Source organism: Gouania willdenowi, chromosome 8 (assembly GCF_900634775.1).
Source record: "Gouania willdenowi chromosome 8, fGouWil2.1, whole genome shotgun sequence".
Lineage (NCBI taxonomy): Eukaryota > Metazoa > Chordata > Actinopteri > Blenniiformes > Gobiesocidae > Gouania > Gouania willdenowi.
Window position 1 is genome coordinate 26,204,992 of NC_041051.1, and position 11,339 is coordinate 26,216,330.

The 11,339-nt window shown below is 39.0% G+C and overlaps 1 protein-coding gene across 4 annotated transcripts in view; it reads right to left on the reverse strand.

The window, feature by feature from the left end:
- mpp3a (MAGUK p55 scaffold protein 3a) overlaps positions 1 to 9,321 on the reverse strand; it is a 30,573-nt gene extending 21,252 nt beyond the window's left edge. For 3 of the 4 annotated variants that reach the window (XM_028455449.1, XM_028455447.1, XM_028455445.1), the window contains exons 1-3: positions 9,202 to 9,321; positions 372 to 434; positions 164 to 282 (exon numbers count right to left, since the gene is read on the reverse strand). In XM_028455449.1, coding sequence (XP_028311250.1) covers positions 164 to 282; positions 372 to 408 — 156 coding nt within the window. In that variant the 5' untranslated portion in view covers positions 409 to 434; positions 9,202 to 9,321. Of the gene's footprint in view, positions 1 to 163; positions 283 to 371; positions 435 to 8,971; positions 8,988 to 9,201 lie in introns of those variants that run through there. The other variant, XM_028455446.1, reaches the window with a different exon arrangement.
- Between the last annotated feature and the right edge of the window lie 2,018 nt (positions 9,322 to 11,339).

Here is an 11,339-nt window from a genome sequence, read left to right on the forward strand (position 1 = left end):
AAGCGGAGCCAAAGGTCTCTGAGCCATCCCCAGGTCCTCTGCCTGTCCATCTGACTGTTTCTGTCCTTCAGTGAGGCTTCAAATTCATTTGCCTTGACCATCAAACAAGCACATAACTGTGATGAGAAGGTTTGCATGTAACTTTCTGCTCTGATTTCCTCACCTTCATTAAATAAGCCAAGCTTCTCTCACTGAACACGTCTCTGAGGAACACCATGTCCTCCTTGTGGTTGGCGTCCGGCCGCAGCTGAGAGGTCAGCAGGGCCAGTGTTTCATGGAGCCCTGCAGTGGAGCAGATATACCAACATGAACAGATGGAGCACAGCTAGAAGCTTTGAGCACCATGGGCAACTCGTGCCAACTCGACTTACCCGCTCCTGCTGTGAGAACCGGCATGGCTTCTTTCATGGGTCAGTGGGGTGAGGAGGAGAAACCTGAGGGAAAGGATTATAATATTTAACATACACTCACACGTAGATCTATACCATTCCATCATCTACAAGAAGGAAAAGCAGCATCTATTGGAAAATATGAAGAATTAAATCAATGAAAAATAGTTGGAGTTATAGTTGGTAAAGCCAGTAGTGGACTGGCCATCTGGTATACTGGGCATCGTCCCGGTGGGTCGTCGACCCGCAGTGGGCCGGTGTGGTCCGCTACATGTTTTGTTTTTTGTTTGTTTTGACGAGCGATCGGAGGCAAATATTGGTCCAAAGGTGGCAAAAAAGTGGCAAGTGACTAAAATGGGCCAAAAATGGTGAAATAAAGAGGAACCAGGTGGTATGTAATGGAAAAGGGTAGCTTAAATGGGCAAAATGTAGCGAAACATAGTGAAAAATTGGGGGAAAATGTGGGAAACAATAGTGAAAAAGGGCAAAAATGTGGAGAAAAAAAAGTGGTATTTATTGGCCAAAAGTTAGCTCATTGGGATGAAAAGTACCCGAAAAAATTAAAGAAAGAACAAACATTGGATAAAAGTGTCATTGCAAAAACTGACAGAAAAAATAGGGGAAAAAAGGACATTTATTGGCAAACGGTAGCTAAAGTCGGAAAAAAGTTTCCTCCTTTAAGGTTTTTTGGGAGAATAATAATTCAAGTTAAAACCAAGAGCCACATGTTGAGCATCACTGACTTAATAACAGCTTCTACATGGTGTTGCTGATAATGTGGTGGACTGGTCTGGACAGATAATGCCAGGGCTGGATTTTGGCCCCAGTCCACCACTGGGTAAAGCCAACCATTCCATTCGTGTGATATCTTTTTAGTAACAGGAGACATAGTCAATGCCCAAAGGTTTCAATTGCTGCCAGAAAATGTCAACATGCAAATATTGTTAGGGGAAAAACAGTCCATCTTTTAAATCTGGGCTGTTCTCGTTTGTTGTTTTAAAAATATTGTTATAAAAAAAAGTGTTTCTTTCTTTTTTTTTTTTTTTAAGAATGTCACGACAATGACATGATTTGTTTTTATTCTTAGAATGGCTTGAATTGTCAGTTGCTGTTTTTTTGTTTTATTTTAAGCATTTTTTGCACTTCACATAGGAAACATTGATAATATTTCTGGAATATATTTTATTATATAATAGAATTAAGATAAAAAAAGGTTGCACCCAGAGTCAGTATGTACAAGTATGCCCAGAGTTTTCCAACTGCATGTTTTTTGTCTTTTTTCACCTTTCCAAAATACAGTCTTATATTGTTATTGACAGCGCAGTGTCGTATGTATCGTATTGTGAAATTTCAATGTGTATATCATCCCACTCTAAAGACCCGGTTTGGTAATAGTCGTAGTTTTTCACTTTGTCAGCTTCATGCAATAGATCAAACCTTCATTTTCACATTGTGATGCAGTTGCCTGCTCAGTGACTGTGCAGGCGAGGTGCATGCTACGCTAGTGCAGCAGCACAACCAAGATAAACAGTCAGTAGTGGTACTATTAATCACACCAAGCATCACTGCAGTGTCTGAGTGAGAAAACACAAACCTGTGTGACATACTAAAAGGAAACCTGCTGAGTGGATAGAAAGGAAGCCAAGGTATGTGTCCAACATGTATTTGACATGCTACATACACGGATAATGTAACTTATATATATAAACAAAGCTCTTATTCCATTAGTGCCCTATAAAGATTGAAACATGTGTGTTATCTTATAACCTGCAGTAAAAACATCTTTATCAACTGCTCTAATGGAACGAGCCAGTGTTATTTAACTAATCGGATGTGTATCGATGAATATATAATCAATTTAATATATATAAATGTGATTCCGAGAGCCACATTATCAACATTCATTATGTCAACATTTAGAATAATGACCAATCTGAGCATTAGAACATTTTGTCTTTTTTTTGTATTTTTGGAGTCATTTTGATGTATTTCTGTTGTGCACTACTGTTCTATTTTCTATATATCTATATTTCTGGCTGTCATTTTGGTTTTTGGAGTCATTTTTTAATGTATTTATATTCTCCTTTCGTGACCTTTTGTCTTATTTTAATGAGTTGTTGGATTGGTTTTGTGTGATTTTAGTTGTCTTTTTCAGGTTTTGGAGTAATTTTTGTGTTTACACTTAATAAATTAAAAGTTGTATTTAACAGTATCTTTCAGGGCAGAATGTTGAACTTAAGCAAAAAGCTACTCAACAATTAGGAAACCCAATTGATGTATGTACCGTACAGGAACATTATGATTAATATTCATTTAAAGACATGTGTATTATCATACATCATACATGATGTGTAATTTCAAAAGTTGTATGATTATAATTGAAAGAAAATCTAAATCTTCAATATATTTGACCTTTTATGCATTTTTTTTTCTCACTCCGTGTATGATTGGAGAGGTCATGATGTCATTTTTAAAGCCCATTGGGTGAATGAGTATAGGGTTTACTCCATTTTCAGCTCCAAGATGTTACACATCCCAATAATCTCCAACTTATACTCATATTTGCACATTTCTATGACCTCATTAAGATTGTCTTTAATGGTTTATGAACATAATAGAACATAATAGATAATTGCACAAAAAATATTTTAATACATCATAAATGCTGACCAATCACTGACAACATCCTAGATGCATTGAGCACAGACACATTCCAGACTCTAGACCTAAATCAATAACTCCAGCATTTCCTCCACTGAACCCACCGTCAATATCAAAACCACGAACTCCGCTATGACATGCTCGCATCTGAAGAGGAAACTGAGTGTAACTACACATTCTTACAAACAAAACAACAGCAAATCCTCACTCAACACTTCCACTGTCACACCAAAACAGATTTCCCCAAAAACTGTAATTGTCGCCATCCGGTGTAAACGCAGCATTAGAGCAGTTTAAACAATTAACCAATGTAATGTATGTTGATAAATTAGTGTTAAATAAACCATCTTTAAATGCTTATTTTCACAGATAGGATTTTGTTAAAGAATGCTGCATATTTGGTGTTTAAATTGTGATGTTTAAAAAAACAAAAGCAGAGTTTTTTTTGTTTTTTTTTAAATTACAGGATTGTTAAATTGTAAAAACATCTTAGTTAAAAGTATTTTGTGGCCAGTAAAATAGGAACATTATGATTTCCCATGAAAGGTTTGAGAAGTGGTCATTTGAAGATGAAACAATTGCATAAATTAAGAAAAATATAGTTTTGAAATGTAAGTATTTCCTTCCTATTTTATTATTCAGTACCTTTGAAGTAGCTTGGGGATTCAGAAAGGTTGGTGACCCCTGAAATAGACAATAACATTCATATTTGTCACACTATTTAACGTTAAAGCCTTGACATTAGCTGAGGGAAAGGAGGACTTTCTGTGTCATGAATGGTTCCTTGTTCCTGTACCTGATTTCTTTCTGTTTTCTCTCTCGGGTACACTATATTTTGATCCGGTTTTGACGTCATTTTGAAAGCTTTGGGCGACAAAAATGTATCGTGTCAGGATGTAAACAATGAACACTGCCACACAAAATGGGGACTACGGAATTGTGGGAAATATGTGATGTCATTGGAAACCCATCTATCGTACCAAAAGGAACAAACCTTCTACAGAGATAGTTTAAATGCAACTTGCAAAGCGAGGTATTTACAGAAGTTGAGTGAAATTGACAACAAATCCGTACAAGATCAGGAAAGGAGAATGTGTGTCCGATGTAGATACGTTTCCAGCCGTTTTGTATCCAGACATTGTAAACTATCTGGTGAACAGTGTAAGTGCTTACACTTTGGATGAAATGAAAGCATACAAGTCTTATGTGTATGTGTGGACCTTTGACAAGCTAACAGGATCGTTTTTGCTGGAATATTGTTTTTCACCTGGTCAATATGAGGCTTCAAAGGTAAGATGACGTATTACTGTACTTTTCGTTTATATGGCTTCAATCGCAAGAATCATAGCTTTCCAATGACGTGCAGCATGAATGACAACGTATACATATGAGTTGTGTATTCATTTGAAAACATCATAACATCTCTGCTGGAGGGCCGACAAGAGATGCATGTATAATATTTACACTGTGATGAAATAAATGATCGATACAGACTTTATAGTGTCTATTTTCTGGGTCAGGTCGGAAACCTTTCCTGTTGATGATGGCTATCCATTTGTTTCTCCGTTCTGTGGACATTCGTTCTGTTTGTTCTCCTTGACTACCGTAGCTATTATTGTAGGAATGCAATAAAACGGTCTTTTATTTTCCCCATGACACAGCTAAAATCAGGTAAAATCTGTGACTTGGGTTACCTGTAAAGGTTACAGTGACACACAAGATGGCGACGCACAGGGGATCATGGGAGTGGAAACCCATCCATAGGTTGGATCATTGTTGGAGTCTTGCCTGTGTTCCTTGTCTTGGGTTTCAGTTGGTCTGAAGGTGTTGTTGCTGAACTTTTTTGTTTTTCTCTCTACACTCCATAACATTTGGCTTCAGAACCAATCATTGGACAGATTGGTCAGTGTGGACATTGTGGAGGAGCACAAATACCTGGGAGTGGTAATAGACATTAAACTGGACTGGGGGAAGAACACAGACTCAAGTGTGCAGGAGTAGGGAGTGCATGGCTTAAGGTCAAAGATCTGAAGGGGTACGGGACTGTGAAAAGTTTGGGAACCACTATTCTAAACTGACTGCGGAGGAGCAAATGTAGCTGCCACAGTATGACACATAATATACAGATGAAGGAGTCCCATGGGTCACTCTGTCACCCAATGACCTGTGAACCTCAGAGCACACATCAGTCAGCCCAGGTTATCACAGCTAAACAGGCGTTTGGAAAGCACTAGAAGGCTATTCTCTCATCTCACATCAACAACAGTGTAAACATCGAATCAGCAAACGTCATTCGTCCAGAAATAGACTCAGTCATCACATTTTTTGCAGCAAAAGTGACGTTTTCACTTCAAATCTAGTTAAGGGCTTAACTGCAGATCCCACAAACATGATGGAGGGATGGGAGGTAGGCGCAGTAAATGCTCTGAGGTCAACTGGTCAGATAGTAACCGCCAAACATTTGAACTATTAACTATTACTGGACGAGGACAACATGTATGGTCTCTAATTAACACCAAGACCATTCACTTTCAAGCTGCTCAGTAGTTAGCATCAGTTAGCACCTTGGCATCACTGAGCAAACAGAGATCCAAGAATCACAGTGGTGATAGCTGGTCTAGGTATCAAACTCTTTTCAGTTCAGGAGCCACATAAAACCCAGTTCAGTCTGCAAAATACTGCAATATTGTGCCCTATTTTTTTTATATTTTCATGCGTAAACATATGTATACATTTATTAAGGTATAATGCATGCAGTTACTGTAGATATATGTAGCCTGGATAGATATTATCAAATGACTAATACACATGTGTCAAACCTAAGGCCTGCAGTCCATTTTTGACCCATCATTGCATCTATGTTTGCTAATTGGAAAAGAGAAAATAGGAAAACAGGAGATCGATTAATATTCTTACGATCCAACTACAGCGATCTGTGCTCGACAAGTTGGCCTTCCGGATGACATATATTGAACTGAAATAGTTTAAAAAGATAATTAATTGATTGTAACGATACAAGGAGATAACGCATTGAAACAGACTTTGCATCAGTTCAGTTCAGTTATTAGCTATTTGCAGTATAAAAAACACATTGGAGCATAAGGTGCAAAGAGCTCAGAGTGCACTATCAACATTAGTACATGACATAAAAACAATTAAACAAACAAACAAATACTGTACAATAAATAAATAAAATACAGTAAAATAATGTATTTAAAAAGTCCATGAAAAAAAATATTTTTTTATTTAAGGACCTCACAGCTTGTGGGAAGAAGCTCCTAGAATGGTGAACAGTAGAATGACAAACATTTGATAGAGCGATCTCTTTTCCCTGAATGAAAAATTTTGGAAAAGGCCCTGGCAGGATGGCCTGAGGCATCAGTGACTATTTGTAAAGCCCGGTTAAAGATTCTTGTCTTATATGTGGCCAGTAGACCCATTTCATGTGACGTATGCATACTAAAATAGGTGCATGCGCGTGCAGACGAGGTGCAAAACAACCGCAGAACTGCATTGTACTGGCATCGGCACGCAAATAAAACAACATAATGCCATTGTGTTGCGTTGAGAGAGAGAGAGCGCTGCAACATTCCGGATAAAGTAAAAATCAGCCAGATTATGAAAAAAGTAAACAGTATAAAGTTGTCAAATAACCACGTTATGTTTGCTCAGAAGCGTTTGTGTCAACGTAACCGCTGCTAACGAAATGGTGCACAGGGAGCGGATGGAGCGGTATCTCATTCCAGTAAAAAGTGACCATAAAAAGTTGTAAATGGACTGATATGCAGACGTGGGACAGTGAGGAGGAGACTTAATGTAGAGATGGAAACTGATCCGTTGAAACTGATCAGAATACGCGGAAATATAAGGAAACCTTCATTAATAGGAGTATAGCAGCCCGCCTACCTGCCCGTTCATAACAGTTCTAAACATCTAGAGACTTGTATAAATGTCTGGCCATTAGGAATGTGAGATATTTTATCGTTTATGATTTATCGTCAAAAACATTCTCTCCGGTAAGAATGTGTCATCTCACGATATAAACGATAAATTCCCATGTCAGAAATGAGCGAGGGCCACCAGCCATTTGTCCCTCAATTTAGCCAAGAATGCCCATAAAATCCTTGTTCCACAGGTCAAAACTGCCTCTGTACGTTGTCAACTTATTATTCTCTAGAGCGGAACACTGTTTACGGGAGCTTCGCAGCAAAAACTCCACGGCCGCTGTGTGCACCACGACTCCCGCCACCAGCTCTCAGACGGCTGTGATCGTCACGGCTACCTGAAGCTGCCGAGCTGCGATGCATCATGGACCGCTACTTGGTTAAGACCAGATAACCATCCAACAAAGTGAACCAATCCAAGTTCCTCCGTCATGTCCACCCAAAGTTCCACAAATACGGGTACAGAGATGAACCTGTAGCAACGATTATGAACTGGAAACTCAACTAAAGCTAACTATGCTAAGCTAACATACGACACACAGACTGGGCTAAGAGCTAACGCTAACCACTCCATATAAGGAACAGGCCAAGTAAAAAGAACGCGTCTTACTCTCATAAAGCCACAGAGAGTCATCGACTTGTTTATGGTCAGATTTAACACTTGTATGGAAGAATAAAAGCTAAACATGTCACACGTTGTGTGAAATAAATGTTAGCATAAATATTAATGTCACTATGCATCCGTCCAAACTTGTGAAATGCGATATTTTTTAATTATATTTTATGGGTTCACAGACAAAGCTGGTCCCATTAGACTAATGTAAATATTGAGATTATTACACCAAAATATACGGAATGATTAAATCATCAGCTTGATCTGTTTTAATTATAGGTAATCAGAGAGTTATTAATTAGCCATAACTTTATGTAACTCATAAGATCAATTTTTTTAGAAAATAATTTCATTTTAAGTGAGGAAATAAATTAATTTCGTACAAATAACACTCATAGTGTGATCCGCATACACTGATTTTGTTGTGTCGATGTATTCAAAAGTAATTGTGTTTGTAAGGAACCTGTTTACACTTTAAGTTGGGAATTGTTTTAATTATTTATAGTTTTTATTTATCATGATGTTTATCGTTATCGTGATAAATACCAGAAATTATTGGGATCATTTTTTTAGTCCACATCGCCCATCTCTACTGGCCATTGAACATCGGGTCAGGAGCGCACATCGGATGACCACTCGTTTTAGGGAATGCTGCATGGGTTCCGCAATCGTTCCAAAAGTTTCCTTAAACATGCGTCCGCATCCTCAGGTGACAAGTTTTCTACATACTTAGAACTATTTTCAAGCCTTAACAGCGGTTCATTCATTGCCATTTTTCAATTTTTCAAGCGTCACATATGTAAACATGGTTTCTGCACCGAGTATGCGCGCGCACGTCAGTCACGTGTCTCGTGTTTGTCCACATTGAAATGGGTCTATACTGACGCAAAGCTGATCAGAATTGCAAGCACTGATTTTGACCGTTTTTGGTCTACAGGTTAACATTTTTAAGACAACCTGTAGGGAAAAAATGTGACATGGAACCATCCTGCACATATTCACAACACACACACACACGTACACACACACACACACACACACACACTGAGGTGAGAGATGCAGTTGATGAAAGCTTCCGGCTCCTTACGCCTTCAAAAGCAACCATCAGATGAGGCTAATCCACTGCCCTGACAGTAATGGGAAGCAACACTAAGCATGTTTGGCTGATGTCCAACATGCCCTTCAAAACACACACATACACACACTTCCCAGACTACAAAACAACCTCCCATCATGTAATCTCATCTTGAGCAGAGGGTGTGGCCACAGTCAGACTTCCATTGGCTTCAGCATCAGGGGAACCTGACAGCTGACACACACACGCACACACACACACACACAAACGCACAATCACCTACACCCACCTGCCTCCATCTTTGCCATCAATCCACAATCAGGTGACTTTAACCCTTTCAGCTTCCTTATCCTTCACCCAGCCTGTGCGTTCCTATGCTCATCCCTCCCTCCCTCCATCTCTGCATCCCTCTGCAGTGCTACCACTACCTCTCTGCTCCTGCAGCCTGCCTCAGCTGGAGGAGAAGGAATGGATGATGCCTACATAGTGTTTAGAGAGAAAACAGATCAAGCTGCTTACCTTCTCTTCTCTCTCTGCGTGTGTGCGTGTGTCTCCTCCCCTCGCTGTGTGTTTGTGTCCCTCCCGACTGCAGCCACACTCTATCTCTCGCTCTGATTCCTCCTCCTTCCTCCTCCTCCTCCTCCTCTCTTTCTGCTGCTCTCACAAACCTGCTGCCTCTTAGTGTCTGCCTCATCCTTGCTCTCCCTCTGCCCCTCCCCTTTACCCATCCCTCCACCTCTCTCTGCATCTGATGCCTTTCTAGCTTACACCGTCTATACAATAAAATATCTCATTCCTCTTCTCTGTTGGTACATCATCATACTATTCAACATGCTTTATAATTTCAATACTTTCTTGCCTTTAAAATGTATTCTTAAACCAAACATCTGCACATAACTGCCAAGTTTTGGGTTTGAAAATATGGGAAATTCTCTGGCGTTCGCTGCGAGCCATCCCACCACCCTACCAAGCTCCGGTGTCCCTTATATTTTAAGACAGCTGTTACAAGAAATCTAAAATACCCACTTGTCAAGCACTTACTAAACACGATTAGGTGATTAAAATCTGGTAGGTCTACCTTTGTGGACATTGACATGCTGTGAACATTCCTACTTTATAATACAACCTAAATGAAAACATAAAAGGGTATATGGACCCCTTTTTTATTTAATATATTAGAGTTCATATATAAGTAAACACGTTGCTTATTTACTGTTAATTTCACATTGCTTGTCTTAAGTTAGACATTTTCATTTCATATTTTCTAGACGCTAAAATCAAATTTACAAGTCTTACAGAACGTGTAACTGTGTCCAATCCTGCTCCTCTTTAGGGAGGTCATTTCATTGCATCCATCTATCTCTCTTCTTAGTTGTTTCCGGGTTTGTTCCTGCTCTCGGCACTAATCTCATGAGAACTTCCACCCAGCATTGATTTGAAACTAATTTGCACGTGACATCAGTCTTGGGGTTATTGATTTGGGAGCCTTACTTTTTGTCGAAATCTTGTCCATTGACCGAACCGTAACTGAACAGCTTATAAAAGGCTAAGGGGAGGGGGGATTGAGGTCGATCCCTCCCACCCCGGACACAAACTGTTTCAAACCCTCCCCTCTGGCAGGAGGTTTCGGTCCATCAGAACCAGAAGCTCACGACACAAAAAAACAGTTTATTTCCATCTGTCATCAGCCTCATCAAAACTGAAAACTTAGCAGTAAAACTGATTTTGAGTCTCTTTTCAAATAAAAAATGACTTTAATTCTTGTAGTTTTAGTATTCCATCTAAAAGGAACAAAACAGGCAGACATGCTCATATTTTAAGGAAGAATTTCTTATAGCAATCTGATTCTGATTCTGACTTCAGAAGGGAATAAACGTACTCATCCATACATGTTACTTTACTTTAGACACTGGAATCTGAAAACTTCAACACAAATGTCTACCAAACTGGATTCTGAAAGCACATATCATATTCAGTCTTTCCTTGTGGATTAATTTTATTGACTGGTTCCGACAGAAGTCCCCCCCCCCATTCTGTAAGCCTGGGACACACATCCAGCCAATGGCTGCAGTGCTCACTCTTTGTCTGGCTACATGTAGCCCAGGCCCCTCCATCAATAACCCGCACACACAAACATTCTATTCAGATGCTAATAGATGACGTTCCCCATCTGTGCAGCGTCACAACAAAATGACATTTGTGCTTGCAGAAACAGATCTAAAAAAATAACTATTTAAATACAATTTTTTTTATGTTTTAATACATTTAATAATCTGACCTCAAACACTTTTTTTTTAGTGCCATCAAATGGAATCGTACATTTGTGTAGTTTAAAATATGACATTTATAGCTTTCAAGACGCTTTATAAACAGACTTTTAGGCAACACAATTACGTTCTGAATGCCACAAGAGTTTATTGGTAAAAATGACATCGAGTCTTTTTTGTCAATGTACAGAGGAATATAACAAAAACTGTATGGAACTTACTCCCACCAATCAGCAGCTAAGTAACTTAGATTAAATTAGGACAGAACAGTAAAATAGAGAAATAGAATCTCTATGATGGAAGATGTTTGCTTGTGATGATTTAATCACAAAGAGCTGAAGCAGGATTTCTGATGTATCCTTAATATCACATGTCAAAAGTATACACTAC